The 18,702-nt window shown below is 40.5% G+C and overlaps 1 protein-coding gene across 2 annotated transcripts in view; it reads right to left on the bottom strand.

Annotated features, from left to right (window-relative positions):
* The window catches only part of Rcor1 (REST corepressor 1), a 56,332-nt gene extending 38,023 nt beyond the window's left edge, over window positions 1-18,309 (bottom strand). For both annotated transcript variants that reach the window (XM_015488711.2, XM_048799378.1), the window contains exon 1: window positions 18,196-18,309. In XM_015488711.2, coding sequence (XP_015344197.2) covers window positions 18,196-18,238 — 43 coding nt within the window. In that variant the 5' untranslated portion in view covers window positions 18,239-18,309. The remainder of the gene's footprint in view (window positions 1-18,195) is intronic.
* Window positions 18,310-18,702: the final 393 nt, after the last annotated feature.

The raw sequence follows: 18,702 nt of genomic DNA, 5'->3' as shown, positions 1-18,702 counted from the left end.
TTTAGTTGAGGCCACTGGACACCTTCACCAGAAGCTAGACAGATGCCAGCATCAGTTTTTTTAGATTTCCCAGCCTCCAGAACTTGCGCCAAAATAAACCTCTATTATATTTATTAATTACCCAGTCCCAGATGTTCTGTTCAAGCAACAGGAAATGGACTAAGATAGTCCCTATACATATTCTCTATACATATACCAATGACTATAACAGGGACCTTTATCCTCAAAAGTTTGGGGGCTGGGGATGTGGCTCAAGTGGTAGCGCGCTCGCCTAGCATGTGTGTGGCCCGGGTTCAACCCTCAGCACCACATACAAACAAAGATGTTGTGTCCACCGAAAACTAAAAAATAAATATTAAAAAAAAATTTCTCTCTCAAAAAAAAAAAAAAAACAGTTTTAATAAGCCACAATACATCATGATCACGTGGGTAGTTCAGAATCCTAAGTTAGACTGGGCTCACATGGATGGAGTCTCAGTTAAAAGTTTTGGGGCTACCTTCCTGTGTCCTTTCATAGTCATTACCTTGTCTTCAAGAAGTGCTGAATATTGAACCCAGTGCACGCTAAACATAGGATCTACCACTGAGTTACACTCTCTAGCAGATAAGTAATATTTTAAATTATATAACACAAGATACATAAAAATGTTATATACATCTAATTTATAGAACATAATAAGGCTGGGTGTGGTTGCCTATACTCCTAGCAATTTAGTAGGCTGAGTCAGGAGGGTCACAAGTTAATCATACCCTGACTTTAAAAAAAAAGGACTGGAGATGCAGCTCAGTGGTAGAGCACCCCTGGATTCAATCCCCAGTACTTCAAATTCATGATGATGATGATTATATAAAACCCTTATTCAATTGTAAAAAGTAAAACACAACCAATACCGTGCATGGTAGATAGAAGCTGCATACATAGCTCCTCATTCCTACCTCTGACTTCTTCCACAAAGGGAGCCCAAGCCTATTACTTTGCACTTGTCAGATCTCTGATGATGTGAATTGTTCACCTGATGTCCTAGTGTCCTGGTGTGGGCAGCCAGCAGGCATGCTACTTAGGCTGGATGCGGTGAAGCTCTGAGGCACTGCATCGCACTGTGTGCAGCAGGTTTTAAAAGGACCTGTTTCTCCTTTCAGCTTTATACTGCTAGGATGGGCACTGTGGTGTGTTCTTCATTTTTATGGCAGTACAGTGTTCTGTGCTACAGCATAGTATTCTGGCTATCCAGTTTTTGTTGTTAAAGCTGCTTCTTCGAATATTAAATATATGTGAATAGATACCCTACTCAACCATGCACACTGGAGTTCAACTTCTGGCATCTATTCCTATCCAAACTCCACCTCTGCATTCTCCCTCCATCCAGGTTCAACTTGTATGACTGAATCATTTCTGCCTGCCTTCATCTCTACAATTCAGTTCTCATTAGTATGAGAGTACATGATCATTAATGATCTTAAAAGTTTCTTACAGGTTAATATTTTATGAGTAATTCTTAAAATTTTTAAATGTTGAATGTGAATGCTTTTATAGATGCTGTCATTGCAATTTTTCCCCAGGGCTATGGTGTTTATCTCACTGGTAGAGCACTTGCCTACATGTACACACACACACACACACACACAAAGGCCTCAATAACAGCAGGGTAAGAGCAGTCTAGTCTTTGCTCCAGTTTTCACTCATCTGTGTACACATCCTGAAAGACACGTATCTCTCATATCAATAAAACCAACAGTCACTAGAATGCCATTTAGTCTTCTTGGACAAACTGAATAATATATATCTTCCTCTTTTAAAATTCCCATAGCAAACACACAGAATGAAGTGTGTACAGGGACATACCATTCACTTTACCTCTTCCATATCAAATCAACTAACTTGACTTGTCCCTAAGCAGGCAATTGTATACTCAAAATAATCTCATTTGCCCCCATATATATGTAGCTTTGTACAATGTGAACTGAGGTCCAAACTATGGTCTGTGTTTCCTGACACCAACAGGAAAAGGGAAAAGAGGAGGAAAAAAGGCTGCTGTTGTTGATTCTCCCTCCAGAAAGCTGGCTGCCGTAGAAGAGCCTACACAAGTGGCAAAGTCTTTGGCCTCTGCCAACAGCCTGCTGAATAACCCAGTTCCTCAACTACAGGACACTTTCTCAGAGTAATGTGGGGACTAAAATAAACACACATAAAGAACTATTAGCTCAATTCCTTTGTAAATGTTAGCAAGACTCAACCAGAAGCAGTGGTGCAGTTTATAACCACAGGATTAAACAGCTGAGCAGGAGAGATGAAGCCCAGTTCAACTCCCTCCAAGTTTTGCTCCAACTCAGCAGTTCTCAATCCTGACTCATCAGAATTACCTGACAAACCTCCTTCATGAGCTGGTCTTGGGGGCCCACCTTACAGTGCACGTGCACATGTGCACACCTGCATGCCACAGGTCGCCTGACAACAGAGATGTGTCCTCAGAAAGCCATCATTAGGCAATTCAATTCTGCAAACATCACAGAGTCTACGTTCCCACACTGAAGCACCATGATGTCCTAGACAACACAGTCTTCTGGCGCTCCCGTCGTTGATGAGTCTGATGCTGACTGAAACACTCTTGTGTGGTATACACACATTCATATGTGCACAGACATACAGGTGGACTTCCTGCAAATATATGGTGTTCAAAAAATACCATGCATATTTTGGTGAACTTTCATAAATGAGCACACCCAGCTCAAGAAAGGACACACTTGAGGTGTTCTGTACTTTTTTTTTTTTTTAAATGCTCCCAATGTTGTTATGAGGGCTAGTAAATCAGAGCACAACATTTAAGAGTATAGGGCATTGGTTTGCAGCTTTATTTTTGAATTTTTTTTTTTAATGGTACTAGGGATGAAACTCAGGGATGCTCTACCACTGAACTGCATCCTCAGACCCCTTCCCCACACCCTTTTTTTTTTTTTTTTAATTTTGAGAAAGGGTGGTCTTGCTAATTGCTGAAGCTGGCCTCCTCCTGACTTACCCTCCCGAGTTGCTGGGATTACAGGTGTGTGTCACTGCATCCAGCTCAGCACTCCACATTTTAATATAATAAAAATAATATTTTGAGGGGCTGGGGATGTGGTTCAAGTGGTAGCATGCTCATGTGGCATGAGTGAGGCACTGGATTTGATCCTCAGCACCACATAAAATAAAGATATTTTATCCACCTAAAACTAAAAAATATTTTTTTAAATAATAATAATCTCAAGTCACACATGGTAGTGTTTTAATTCCCAGCTTCTTAGGAGGCTGTGGCAAAGACTCACTTGACACCAGAAATTGGTAGGCCAGCCTGGGCAGAGTGAGAATCTAAATAAAAAACAAAACACAATGAAACAAACAAAAATTCCCACATCTCAACAAGCACAGAACTTTAAAGTTCTGACAATAAAAAGATTATGAAAGGGCTGGGGTTGTAACTCAGTGGCTCGCCTAGCACATGTGAGGCACTGGGTTCAATCTTCAGCATCACATAAAAATAAATAAAGGTATTGTGTCCATCTACAACCAAAACATTCTTTTTTTAAAAAAAGGTCATGACGATATCAAAATCACAGAAACAGGAAGAAATGTGGTTTTGTTATTACTACATAAAATGAGTTTTTTTTTTACTTTATTTTTTATTATTTTATCATTTTTATTACATTATTATTTACTTTATTATTATTATTTTTACTTTATTATTACTATTTTTTGCAGTGCTGGGAATCAAACCCAGATAAACATATGCTATACATATGAGCTATGTATGCCTTTAACCCCTTGCTTCCCAATCACTCGAAACTTTTTCCTTACAGTGCTCTCTTTAGAAAGTACTGATTTCAAGCCCCACCTCTTGCTGAGGGGTTTTGGGCAGAGGAGAAAAGGGATGGTCAGAAGGTGGACAGAAAGCTCTACAATCTGGAGATTTTGCACGCCGCCTTTCTGGGGCATGTGTCTTCCACCTTCCACAGAGTAGGAGTCCTAGAGGCCATTCAAGCAGTTGAGGGGAAAAAAGAGGCTTCTGTCACAGGAAGCTGTCGCACACACTTCACAGGAGTCACTTCCCCTGCAGGAACCAGCTCCCCAGCCCTGAGAGACAAGCAAAGCCGTGAGGACAGTGAGCCTGTGTGCTGTGGGGAGGGGCTTCCACTGCGCCTCCAACAAGTTTCATGCCTGAAACTTGTGGGCTTCTTCATCCAGTAAAGAAACCTTCATGGAAGCACTGCAACAGAAACAGCTTCTTTCATACATTCCAAAGTAGGCAGCAGCAGGGTGACATTTTTAAATGAGCTAATGTTTTATACTGAATTATTTTTCCAATGACTCAACAAATCTTTCTGTGTGCCTACTGTGTGCCTAGTGCTACCCCTACAGCAATGACTGGATCATGTGTGTACTTCTGAACTCTTACAGTTGGACAGACACATGATTACACAGATAATTAATTCTAATTGTCATAAATGCCAGAGAAAAAGAACCATGAATGCACTTAGATGGAAACTCTGACCTGCAGTCAAGGAGACTTGCTTGTCTACTGGGGAAGGACACAATACATTTTGGCTTACTCGTGTGTTATTTATAGTAAGGAACAACAAAATCTAAATGTTCACAAATGGGACATGGCTACTGGGTGAAATGGTGTAAGCCTGTCATCCCAGCAATTCAGGAGACTAAGGCAGAAGAAGCACAAGTTCAAGGCCAACCTGGGCAACTTAGTGAGACCCTGCCTCAAAATAAAATTTTGAAAAAGGCTAAGGGGCTGGGATTGTGGCTCAGCGATAGAGCGCTCGTCTAGCACGGGTGGGACCTAGGTTCGATCCTCAGCACCACATAAAAATAAAGGCATTGTGTTGTGTCCATCTACACCTAAAAAATAAATATTAAAAAAATATATATTAAAAAAAAAAAGGCTGAGGTGCAGCTCAGGGGTTGGAGCACTTGTCTAACACAAGTGAGGCCCGGGGTTCCATTCCCAGCACCACATGCACACACACTGGGACATGCTTAGGTAAATCCACATTTCAGTTTATTTTTTAATCACAGGAAAAACTGCAGTTTTAAAACTTTTATGTGCAGTATGATAACATTTGTGCTTACAACTAGAGTTCATGGAAGCATACACTAGTCATAGCCATACTGGGGGAGGGACAGGTGTTGAACACGTGCTTTTAGTGTTAAGAGAGGCACATGGGTTGGGCCCCCAGAAACTCTCAAACGAAAAAAATATCCATGACTAGGGGAACTATATATACCATTCTTAACATTAAAACAAACTTGTGTACATATATAATTTTTTCTGAAGCATTTGAGAGTTATTTTTATACATTCTAATCAAATATTAAGCATGTCTTTTCCAAGTATGTATATTCTTACATAACCACAAAATAGTAAATGAAATACTACAACAATAATCTGTGTCCATATTCCAATTCAGCTAGCTGAACCCAAAATGTGCTTTATATCTGCTGTAGAATTTTAAAGTAAATCTCAGAGCTGGGGATACAGCTCAGAGTACCTTCCTATCATGCATGAGGCCCTGGATTCAATCCCCAGTATCAAATAAATAAATAAATAGTAAATCCCAGTTATTCATATCATTGCTACAAATACCAATCTAAATGTCTATTCAATGTGAACATATTTTACAGAACCATAAGGCCTTCCTCATACCTAATAAACAGTAGCAAAATTCCTGGATATGAGAAACAATGTGATACTCACAAGATGTCTAAAACCCAACCACAGCAATAAGAAGTAAAGAGGACACCAGCAAATAAAAGTTGCATCTTACTATGGCAAGAGGATAAACCAGTCTGATCACTTTGGGAAGTTATCTGGCACTGATCTCTCAGAGTCAGCATCTACATTCCAGATGGGACCAAGGAATAGGTCAAAGAACGCTCCTGTAGTAATATATGCAGCAGTTAAAACTTATAACCAAATGTCCAATGCCAACAGGAAGAAGAAGAGCTGAGACTCAAGCACAAGAGGGCAAAGGCTGATGAGCGAGGGAGTGATGACAGCATAACCAAGTAACCCTGAGATGCCCCGAGCTTCTATGCACAGGGGCACTCGGCTCTGTCTGCTGGTAGCCATCCCATTTTAGCCAATTCTAGAGCACCTAATAGAAAGTAGAAATGATGAAAATAATTTTCACACACAAAAAAATCATTTTAATCACAAGTCCCAATCTATTTTTTACAGAATGCTGAAAACTAGGTGGTATAGGCTTATCCTCCCCAACCCTGCCCACACTGCAGTCAGAGGTAGGACAGGTGAGAGCTGTTGTTATACACCTGTGTCAGAACACAGTGAACCTGTCACCTCCTGGGGCTGCGTCCCCTTGGACCGTAGGCCACATTTGAACTGGCCCATCAGACTGCCCATGTATTCCTCTAGTGCCTATTGGTGCTCAGCACATAAGCGGTCACTCAAATGTTTACTGAGTAAATAAATGCTGACCATGAGATAAGTGGCAATGAAGAAAACAGAGGATTCCAGATGAGCCAAGCTGCACAGAAAATAGCTAAAAACCCTGTACTTGAAAATCTCTATCCCAAGGAAACTCCAAGCTCCTACCCTCTCTTCTTTCACCAGACTACAACGTATGGTACCATCCAATGTGTGCCAAGAGGTTTGACAGAGCTAACAGACATGCCAAGTTCCTCCACTCAGTTTTCCACTATATGGAGAGACACAAAATAAATAATATTTTAGAGGAAGGTGATAATAAGAGGAAGAAAGCAAACAGGGCAAAGACACTAAATGGTTCCTATTTTACTACGTGGTCAGAGAAGGCCTCTGTGACACAGCAACACCACAGTGGTGACAGCAGGAACCGGCAGCACAAGCTGTGTGGACACTGGGAGCTGAGCATTCCAGACAGAGGACACTAAGGAGGACACCAGTGAGCTCCTGAAGGAGAACAGAAGTCAGGCTAGCAGGGCCTGGTTGCAACTACCAGGTTCTGGAGTGATTTACAGGGAACTGCAAAGCCCAAGGATATTCTGAACACAGGCTGCTCTCTGTTCAAAATATAGCTGGCAAACATTTATTTACCACACACATCTACGTGAAAATACAGAATGTAAGTGTGCACATGAGTATATAAATTCTCAACTTTCATATAATACATAGAACTAAAACTGCGCTGATGTCAAATGTTTATAACATAGGAATGGCTTGATATGTGCTGCAGGTATAGGAAGAGTTCCTATTACATAAAGCTAAAACTTATTTTAAAATCCCTAATATATATCTTACATGTATGTGTTCCTTAACCATTAATAGCCAGCTTTAAAAAAAAAACCATCCAGTTTGACTATCTCTGGTAAAGATAATGATTTCTGTTTTTATCCTTTAACACTGAGATCCATGCTCCTTACCCTTGTACCAGATTTTACTCATTTTTCTAATTTTTTAAAATGCAGTCTAACACTTAAATAACTGCACACTCACTTACTATATATATCTTATAAAATACATAATGCATAAGTGAGCAGGACAATCTATTTGTGGGGATTCCCAATGGCCAAATGCTGCCTTGCTAACATCAGACCCAGGCAGCAGCAGGCCCTCCTGGGAAGTGTGCTCCTTCAGAAGGTAACCATCTACAGGGACCTCAGCAAGCGCAGGGTTTTCCCCACTAGCTCTAACACACCTCTTTCAAATTCCACTTTTTAAAAAATGAAATATCAGCCAGGTGCAGTGGGCACACCTGTAATCCCAGTGGCTCTGGAGGCTGAGGCAAGAGGATCACGAGTTCAAAGCCAACCTAAGCAAAAGTGAGGCGCAAAGCAACTCAGTGAGACCCTGTCTCTAAATAAAATACAAAAACAGGGCTGGGATGTGGCTCAGTGGTCAAGTGCCCCTGAGTTCAATAAATAAATCAAATTTCAAATCATCCTCAGATTACTCCCTTTCCTAGCCCATCCTTTTCTCTAAGAAGCCCCCACCTCACCCCAGGCCACACATCTGCTGTATACTTGATCATACTTGCTTTGATAAACTTTGCTTTCCCCAAGTCAGTAAAAGAAACCAAACCGGGCCTAAGATGCAGCCTAACTACACATTTCAAAGCTGAGAATGACTAGTAAAAACAGAACAAAGCTGGGCACAGTCGCCTAGGCCTTATAATCCCAGCAACTGAGGCAGGAGGACTGTGAGTTCAAACCCAGACTCCTCAACTTAATTAGGCCCTAAGCAAATCAGAGAGACCCTGTCTCTAAATTTAAAACAAAACTAAACAAAAGAAAAAACAGGCAGGGGACTGTTTTTGTTTTGTTTACAAAACAAAACAACAACAACAAAAAACCCCACACAGCACAATAGCTAAACTGTGGAACCAACCTAGATGTCCTTCAATTGTTGAATGAATTTTTTAAAATGTGGTATATATACACAATGGAATACTATTCAGCATTAAAAGAGAATAAAATCATGGTATTTGCAGGTAAATGCATGGAGTTGGAGAATATAATACTAAATTAGTCAATCCCAAAAATAGCCAATCCCAAAACCAAATGTTTTCTCTGAATAAAAGAATGCTGATTCATAATGGGGTGGGGTGGGCTGGGATTGTGGCTGGGCTGGGATTGTAGCTCAGAGGTAGAGTGCTCACCTAGCACAGGCGGGACCCGGGTTCGATCCTCAGCACCACATTAAAAAAAAAAAGACATTGTGGGAAAAAAAAATAATATCCTTAAAAAAAAAGAAACATAATGGGGTGGGGTGGGGGAACATGCGAGGATTAGGTGAATTCTGGATAGAGCAAAAGGGGAGGGAGGGAGCATGGGGGTAGGAAAAAAGGTGGAATGAGATGGACATCATTACCCTAAGTACATGTATGAAGACCCGAACGGTATGAGTCTAATTTGTGTACAACCAGAGAGATGAAAAATTGTGCTCTATATGTATAATATGAATTGTAATGTATTCATTACTGTCATATATAACAAATTAGAATTTTAAGAAACCCACACAGAACAAAAAAGCCAGGTGCAGATGTACACACCCATAATTCTACTGACTCAGGAGGGTGAGGCAGGAGGATCCAAAGTTCCAGACCAGCCTGGGCATGACCCATATCTCAAATAAAATTTAAAATAGGGTTGGAGATGCAGTTTTGTGGCTCTGAGCAGCCCTGGTTTCAATCCCCAGTATCGCAAAACAAATAACAAAACCCTTCTGCAAGTTCTTGGTACTAATATGTCCACTAGGGTTTTGCTAATCTTCAGCTGTTCCACTATACAAAGTCCATCAGGTGAGCCTATACCTCCATGAAGCGAGTGTAGAAACAAGAGGGAAGTGTACAGGTGCAGTGGTGCACATCTGCAATCTCAGCTACTTGGGAGGCTGAGGCAGGGGAATCCCAAGTTCAAGGCCAGCCTGGGCAACTTAGGGAGACCTGTCTCAAAATGAAATTTAATTGTGGGGGAGGTCACTGGGGATATAGCTCATAGGTGTTTGAGGCTCTGGGTTCAATCCCCAATACCATTATTTGGAAAAAAAAAAACAAAAACCAAACCACACTGCACAGTGCAGAGCATCCCCGCAAAGAGGAACAGTCCCACCAGAAAGTACATAAGTGCAGCCAAGCAAGGTCTGGCGGCCCAAACCGGGACAGCGCACATAGGTGGGGTGTGGAAGCTACTGAGAAGGCAGAATGGAATCAAGGGTGGAAGGGTGTGGATGCACCAGTAAGAAAGGCACACTGAAGGCCCCTGGACCACCACTACATCCATTCTGACAAGTTCAAAGGCTCCTGAAATCAATGGCTGGCCTTCCTGAGTTTCTACTGTGCTCCCCCAGTGCTGGAATGGCCAGGGCAGCCCATCTGGGACCGCACTGACACTGCTCCCTCTAGTCCCTAACCCTATCTACATCACAAGCTGTCAAGAGCTTTCTAACATAAATGCTACCACTTCCAGCTATAAACCCTTCAAGGGATCCTCAATCCTTTAAGAAAGGAACTGCCTTCCCAGTTTCTTCCCTTTTTGATTCCTCTAGGACAACACGAGTCACATTCAGACAATCTCCAAAGCAAAGCACTGCTTTCCTCTTCATGCCCCATGCCTCTGCGGTCGTGCTCTTCTTCTGTCCTGAGAGCACTAGGCCCTTGTCCTGTGAACAAACTCACACACACCCCAGTTCACCCAAATGTGTACAGTCTCCCACAGCTGCTCCCCAGGAAGACTGGTGCCTTCTGCTGGGCCCAAGGGGGCCATCAGGGCACTGAGTCAGGGCAAGAGACACCCAGTGCTGAAATAATCTAAGGGTAGACATTCTTCTCCATTGAGTGACCATTTCCAGCCTCACCACACAACGGTAGACTGTTCTTGTCATTCAAGCCTTTGCCCCTACACAATGTGCACTGTTTCATCAAACAACTTTCCATGATCATTTGCTAGAACAGTTTCAACTCTACTGCTCTTAGCTACTACTAAGAATTATTTACATTTCTTCAACACAAAAGTTGTCTCTCCAGAGCACCTGTTCTAGGCAAACCTGCCATTAAATGATTGTTACTTAGGCACAGCCCAAAGCAACTCTTGTAATATCAGTAATATTTTAAGTACTTAATTATACTTTATTAAACAAAGCTATGCATGATGCCTTCAGAAGTGTACTATAAATGCAGTCTGGAGACCAGCGATCTATGCTAATCTTGGCTACTAACTAGCTGTGAGACTGAAAACATTTGATGAAACCTCTCGCTAGACCTCAATTTTTTGCCTCTAAAAAGGACTAGAAAACAGGGCTGGGATTGTGGCTCATCGGTAGAGCACTCGCCTAGTGTGTTCGAGGCCCTGGGTTCGATCCTCAGCACCACACAAAAATGAATAAATAAAATAAAGGTATTGTGTACAACTAAGAAATAAATATTTAAATAAATAAATAAATAAAGATGTTGTGTCCAACTACAACTAAAAAAAAAATAAATATTGAAAAAAAGGACTAGAAACAATTTTTTGTTCACATATTCATTTTCCTGCTCTCTCTCCACTGAGCATAACCTTTTTGTACCCCTTACTCCCTATAGCTAGAACTCCTGCTCAACAAAAACAGGAGTAACTATCAATAGTGAATGAACTCATATCCAAAGCAACCCAAGCAAGATATTCCTAGAGAGAACTTCATTCCACAAGTCTAAGACTTACCTAAAAAAATAAATATGAGTCAGGAAGATGGAAAAGATGGTACCAAATAAGAGAAAACAACAACAAAATAACCCAGAACAATAAAACAAAAGCAAGAGTTCAGACATACCCACGGGTACACACCAGAGGCTAAAGCAAGTGGAGGAGGCAAATGCTCCTGCCTGCAGACCAGCAGCCGTGCTCCTAGGTGAATGCCCACACAAACCCCTGCGTGAGGAGAAGCACCAGAGCTCTGGTCAGACTGCAGAGCCCAGAGGCAGCCAGGAGGCCAGGCCCTCCAGTGGGTAAACTGACAACTATAGCCCTCATGTCCAGACAAGGGAATGTTACTTAGTGCTAAAAAGATGTATGCCATCAAGCTTGAGGAAGGCATGGAGGAACCTTGGATGCACGGTCTTAAGTGGCAGGCCATGCACTGTGAATCCAATCAGATAGCATTCTGGAAAAGGCAAGTCTACAGAGACAGTGCAGGGTCAGTGGTTGCCAGGGACTGAGGAGCACAGGAAGACGAAAAGGGAGAGTAGAGGATTCTTAGGGCAGTGAAACCACTCTGTGTGACAACTTCAACAAGGGAAGCACGTCATTACACATCCGTTCATGCAACACAAGAGTGAGCCCTAATGTCAACGTGGACTGTGAGTGACAATGGGGTATTGGTGAAGGTTCATCAACTGTAACCAATATATCCCTCTGGTATGCTCAGGTACAAGACGTCTGCTGAGGGGTAAATTACAGGTGTGGGAGAGCAGAAGGAAAGCTGGCATTCTCTGTATTTTCTGCTTTCTTCAGCTATGAACCTACAACTGCTCTTTAGACAGTCATGTGCCACTTAACAATGGGGATACATTCTGAAAAATGTGTCATAAGGCTCTTCTGTCAGTGTGCAAACATCACACAAAGTAGGTGGTATAGGTAGCCTACTGCACACTGGGCTGCACTGTGTATGTGCATTAGTCATAGCCTCTGCTCCTAGGGTCATAATGATCAAAACAGCACAGCATTGATGAAGAGAAAACGAAACAATCAGGAGATGCAGAAAACATGAGATGTATGAGGCTGCCGACATAAAAAATTCTGCAAAACATTCTATGTTAATAAGTAGAAGTACACTTTAAAATACAGGGATGTGGCTTAGTGGCACAGTGCTTGCTTTGTATGCCTGAGGCCCCAAGTTCCATCCTCAAGACCACCATAAATAAATAAATAATGATCATGATTCAAAATAAAAGACATAAACCAGTTCCATCATCATTTGTTTTCATTTTCGTGTCTGTACATAATTATAAGCCTAGCGTGGTGGTGCACGCCTGTAATCCCAGCAGCTCAGGAGGATCGAATTCAAAGCCAGCCTCAGCGAAAAGTGAGATGCTAAGCAATTCAATGAGACCCTGTCTCTAAATAAAATACAAAACAAGGCTGAGGATGTAGCTCAGTGGTTGAGTGTCCCCAGGTTCAATCCCTGGTACCAAAAAAAAAAAAAAAAAAAGGGCATAATTATATGTGTTATACTTAAAGGACTGCAGAGCAGTAGCCACAAATGAGTAGATACAAGGGCTATAATATCACTGAAAAACAGAAATTTTTCAGTTCAGTGCTTTTTTTGGCGGGGGGAGGTTTGACGGTACTGGAGATTGAACCCTGGGGTACTTTTGCCACTGAGATGCATGCCCTGTTCTTTTTAAATTGAGACAGGGTCTCACTAACTTGCTAAAGTTGGCCTCAAACCTTGGATCCACCTGCCTCGGCTATGCAAGCAACCGGGATTATGGGCATGCACCACTGTGCCCAACTACATTATAATCTTATGGGACCACCATATATGCATTGATGGAAACATCATTATGCTACAGGGACAGGAAGTAAGAATGTTCACTGTAACCTTTTTTAACAATAAAAGAAGCCTATAATATTTAAATATTTACTAATAGTCAATTTTGTTTAAAAAAAAGGACTATGGTACAGCTATACACTTCTTTTTTTAATACTTATTTTTTAGTTTTAGGTGGACACAATATCTTTATTTTCTTTTATGTGGTGCTAAGGATTGAACCCAGTGCCTCACGCATGCCAAGTGAGCACGCTACAACTTGAGCTACATCCCAAGCTAATAATCAAAGGATTTGTTATAGTCAAAAAGGAACTGCAGATGTGGTAAGATGAGACAAAGTCCAAAATACTTTTTGAGGAACAAATTGGTAAGCAGCTTATACTTTGTGATGAAAGTTTTTTATATTAATATACATAAAATGCTAGAAAAAGAATATTTATTGTAAACAGTGGCTATGGAAGAGATTTCACTATCTACATCATGTTACATATTGTTCAAATTTTTTTGCAGTACTGTTTCTTTAATATTTATTTTTAGTTGTAGATATTTAGTTGTAAATATTTTTTTTAAATATTTGTTCCTTTTTTTTTTTTAAGTTTTAGTTGGACACAATAACCTTTATTTTTTATGTGGTGCTGAGGATTGAACCCAATGCCTCACGTGTGCTAGGCAAGTGCTCTACTGCTGAGCTACAATCCCAGCCCTTATTTATTTTTATATGGTGCTGAGAATTAAACCCAGTGCCTCACACACATTAGAGAAGCGCTCTACCACTGAGCTTCAACTCTAGCCCAGTACCATTTATTTATTTGTTTGTTTGTTTGTTTGTTGTAGTTGCACACAATCCCTTTATTTATATGTGGTGCTGAGGATCTAACCCAGGGCCTTGCAATGCTAAGCGAACGTTCTACCACTAAACCACAACCCCAGCCCGACCATTTATTTTTATAAACAAAAAGTTTTTAACTAAAAATTTTTGTAATAATCTTAAGTAATCCTAAGAGACAGAATGTCAACAGCCGCTTTGAGAAGAAACCAACAGAGAAAAGCCAGGGATCTATAGGCAAAATTTCTTGCTATTTGCTAAAATCCAACCAAGACCCAATCCCCTATTCTACCTAATGTTCAAATCAATGATGGACAATCAACACTTAACATTCCTTTCAAATAAAGGAGAAAGACAAGTATGAGTAAAAAGTTGCCTATTACAGAGGTGAAGAACCAAGGGAAAGATGATAGAGAATAAATTATGTATCCTCATTTGCATTAACACCAAAATTACATTTTATTGCCCAACTTTGGTTAGATTATTAGCCAACGGCATAATTCCCAAATTCCACAAGTAGGAACCTACTTGGAGAACCCTGACTGACTTGAAAGAATACCACTGTGTTCTCACACACGTCCTCACACTTGGATAGAGAAGCAAATTCCTTCCAATCCACAATTCATTCCTAGAAATGCAACTTAAGAAAAAACAAAAACAAAAACAAAAAATGGGCAAAGGTCTATGACTCGGTTTTTAACTGCAGGCTTTGTTTACAATAGCAATGAATTAAAAATAATCCGAATTTTCAGTAGAGGAATGGTTAAACACACTGATTCATCCATAGAATGAACTATTACAGTGATTTTAAATGTTCACAAGGCATTTGAACAATGTGGGAGTGCTCAAAATCACACACACACACCATCTCATCTATACAAATATGCAGGGGGAAAGTGACTGGAAGAAACACTCCAAAATGTTTTATTTCGGGATGATGGGGAAATGGGTTAATTTTTCTTTTTGCACTTTTCTGTCTTCCAAACTTTTAACAGTATATAAATGTTATAGCGGTGCATGCCTGGAATTCAAGCTATAAATACAATACTCTCCTTGGTCTAACTGGATTTTTTAAAAAGAAATCCATCATCAGGCTGCTGTTTTGTGAGTTTATAAGAGCAGAATAGCAGAGGAAGGGTATTCGCATTTTGCAAGATCACAAGTTGAGGCCAATCTCAACAATATAAGAAGATCCTGTCTCAAAAATTAAATTTAAAAATACCTGAAGATGTAGCTAAGTGGTAAAGTGGTTACCTAGCATATATAACACCCTGGGGGTTCAAGCCTTAATACCACACAAAAAGAATTCTTTTAGATTGTGTTTTTTTTTTTTAAATACTTTTTTAGTTGTTCATAGACCTTTATTTTATTTATTTCTATGCAGTGCGGAGAATCAAACCCAGTGCCTCACACATGCCAGACAAGTGCACTACCACTGAGACACAGCCCCGGCCCTAGATTGTTTATTAAGGTTTAAAGCTTTAACTAATTCTGAGCAGGGATTAAACTACAACTGCAACTTTACCTTAGGCAATAACCATAGTTTAAAAACCTATTAAATTTATATATTCTGCTCTTCTCTTCTCGGTCTATAAAAATACATATATATATATATAAAAATCAAATTCTGACTCCAAAGATTCCAACAGAGAACAAAATACAAATAGGCAAAAGATGCTAATACAATCTTGGCCTGCAATGACAGATGGTGGCAGGAGTGAAGCCTGAGACTTGAAGGACTCAGTCTGAGAGACAGGTTTAGAGCCCTGTAACTCTGGACACCACTCTGAGTTCCATCACATAGGATCCATGTTGGTTCTACACACTTCTGTGGAAGATGAGCTGTAAAATGGGAACAGGAACTTTCCCCTGGAAAAGTTCTCTGTAGAGACTGAAAGCTATGGGAGCATGGACAGCATTTCAGTACTTGTTGTGCTTGACATAAAGCTCAGCAAATGCCCACCCTCCTCAATATTCAGTTTTGGACACAACTGGAGATGGGTATTATGACCAAATGAATATGTCCAGGAAGGCAACAAATGAAAAGAGACTCCAAAATCAAACCACCTTGAAAAGCACTCAAAGCAACTAGGTGGGTCTAACTTGGACTCAGCATAAAGAAGTCAGGATGGCTCATGTGAAGTAGACTTATTCAGCATAGCCCAGCAAACAAAGCTTTACAACACAAGGAGGTAGATTTTCAGCTCTCCTTAAGAGAATAATACATTAAAAAATGGCATAGATGGCTTTTTTAAGTCCCTACAAATGCTCAAAGGGAAGGGAAAAAAAAAAATCAGGAAATGCATAGAAAGGTCTTCTCAAACATGGCGAAGGCATCAGAAGTGCCAATACTCTTCCTCTGCTATTCTGTTCTTCTAAATTCATACAATAGCCTGATGGTGATAAAATTAAGATCTTCTTTTGAGCCAGGCAAGGTGGCACATACCTGTAATCCCAGAGGCTGAGGCCAGCCTCAGCACCGTAATGAGGCCCTGTCTCAAAAAATAAAAGGTTGGGGATGTGGCTCAGTGGTTAAGCACCTCTGGGTTCAATCTCTAGTTGGAGGGGGCGGGGATTTTAAAAAATCACATTGGACTAAGAAGAATATTATGTTAATTAAGTTTAACATTACTACGAGTAGTTCAATTTCCAAGTTCCAGGGAAGGCACTATACAAAAAGGGATCCCTCTGAGTCAAAATTAAACATACTTCTTGGGCTGGGTTGTGGCTCAGTGGTAGAGCGCTTGCCTAGCATGTTTGAGGCCCGGGGTTCGAACCTCAGCACCACATAAAGATAAATAAAGGTATTATTGTGTCCATCTACAACTAAAAAAAAAAAAATGTTAAAAAAAACACACTTCTTTATATAGGAGCTCTTAACAACTTAAATATGCTTACATGAATATTAAATATCCAAGGGGCTTGGGATGTGGCTCAAGTGGTAGAGTGCTCACCTAGCATGCGTGAGGCACTGGGTTTGATTCTCAGCACCACGTAAAAATAAAGATATTGTGTCCACCTAAAACTAAAAATAAATATTAAAAATTAAAAAAAAAAGAATATTAAATATTCAAGAGGAAGATACAGAATATGCATGTATGCATCATTTCTCATACTGTCTTGGCACTAGAAACCCATTAATACCTACTTTTTTTAAATATTATTTTTTAGTTGTAGTTGGACACAATATCTTTATTTTATTTATTTATTTTTTATGTGGTGCTGAGGATCAAACCCAATGCCTTCCATGTGCTAGGCGAGCGCTCTACTGGTGAACCACAACCCCAGCCCCTTAACACCTATTTTAATACTGCAAAACATAACTTGGGAATCCTAATCGAAGCCTAAGAGCTCCAGCCTTCACTGAAGATTCAAGAGATTCCTTGTGAACATCGTCACTGATAGATTTCTAAGCCCTACCACACTACAGAACAATTATTTCTAACCTATTTTGTCAGCGATCAATATGAGGATCCAAGGTCCTTTGCTTCAGAATAAAAATGTATATCAGATCAAAAAACACTGCACATGATTTCAGAATTAACAAGGCCCATAAATGCCATCCATGGACATCCACTAAAAAATTCTCAAAAGGAGAATCAGTCTCCAAGTTATGATGAAAATAAGGACTTTGAATGTGGCAAAGACTTATGGTAATATCGCAGATATAAAAATTAATCTGGCATGGCATTATGAGGGGATAGAAAATATAACTAATATTAACAGCTATAGAAACTCTACCTCTCCCGGCAAAGAAAACCCAGTCAAGAGTATTTGCCTGGAAAAAAAAAAAAATCTCACCCAGGCTGGAGCTGGAGCTCAGTGGTGGAGCACCCGCTTCGAACATGAGGCACTGGGTGCAAACCTCAGCACCACATAAAAAATAAAGATATTGTGTCCAGCTACAAATAAAAAAAAAAAAATCTCACACAGTTAACAGTCGATTCAAAAATTTTATTTCCAGCTAGGTTCAAGGCTCAATAGTAAGACCTCTTTCTAATAATACATATTTGCCCTTAGTGATCTTCCAAATTAAGACCTGTGTAACTCTTTGTCCTCATAAATCTATAAACTCCCCAGCTTGGGGAGTTATTATACAGCATGATAATTTTCTTTCCACTCGGAGCCATTTCTCTTACTTACTTCAACAGTACCTTACACAGAATTTGGGGGGTGGGGTGGGGGACATGAAGATTAAAAAACCATAGGTTAGAAATCTTTAAACTATAAAGCCAAAGTAAAGAAATTCATACTTTCGAAATCTACAAATTACTTAAAAACGTTAGAGAATGTAGTATGCACAGGAACTCCTAACACAGAGAAGACCCTGGTCACACAGACATGGAAGGAAGGTTTTGAGACTTACACTTTGCCTCTGACAGATTCTGATTGGGCGACCAGACCAGCATGCCGAGATTATCCCGTTCTTGACTGCGCCTTGCCAGTTTGGCTTGTGGAAAGAAAAAAAAAAAATTTTTTTTTATTATAATTTAGCAGATACAGTAGCAAGCAGTAAGTAATAAACACTCTGGTCTTCTAAGGCCTAGGTGGTGAGGACAGGGGCCCTTTTCCCTGAAGCTGCCTAGGGCACTCACACACTTGCTGACAGAGCAGGGAAAGGGACAGGCTGCTAAAGCCTTCTATCTCCAGATCCTTTCCCACTCTACTTTTAATTCCTGGACACAGGTGCCTATGAGGCCAATATCATTGCTGTTGCCACCTGCTAGGTGGGGAGACAGCACAGCAGGACAAAACAGAGCAGGGCACAAAGGGCAGAGCACCCAGCGCTCCTTCCCTCTCTGTCCTCAGGTATACCCCGAAAGGAGCTATCTACCCCCAAGTTCTCCATGTGCACAATACCCTCACCCTTCTC

Source organism: Marmota marmota, unplaced genomic scaffold (assembly GCF_001458135.2).
Source record: "Marmota marmota marmota unplaced genomic scaffold, marMar, whole genome shotgun sequence".
NCBI classification, from domain to species: domain Eukaryota; kingdom Metazoa; phylum Chordata; class Mammalia; order Rodentia; family Sciuridae; genus Marmota; species Marmota marmota.
This window is presented reverse-complemented; position numbering and strand designations above follow the sequence as displayed.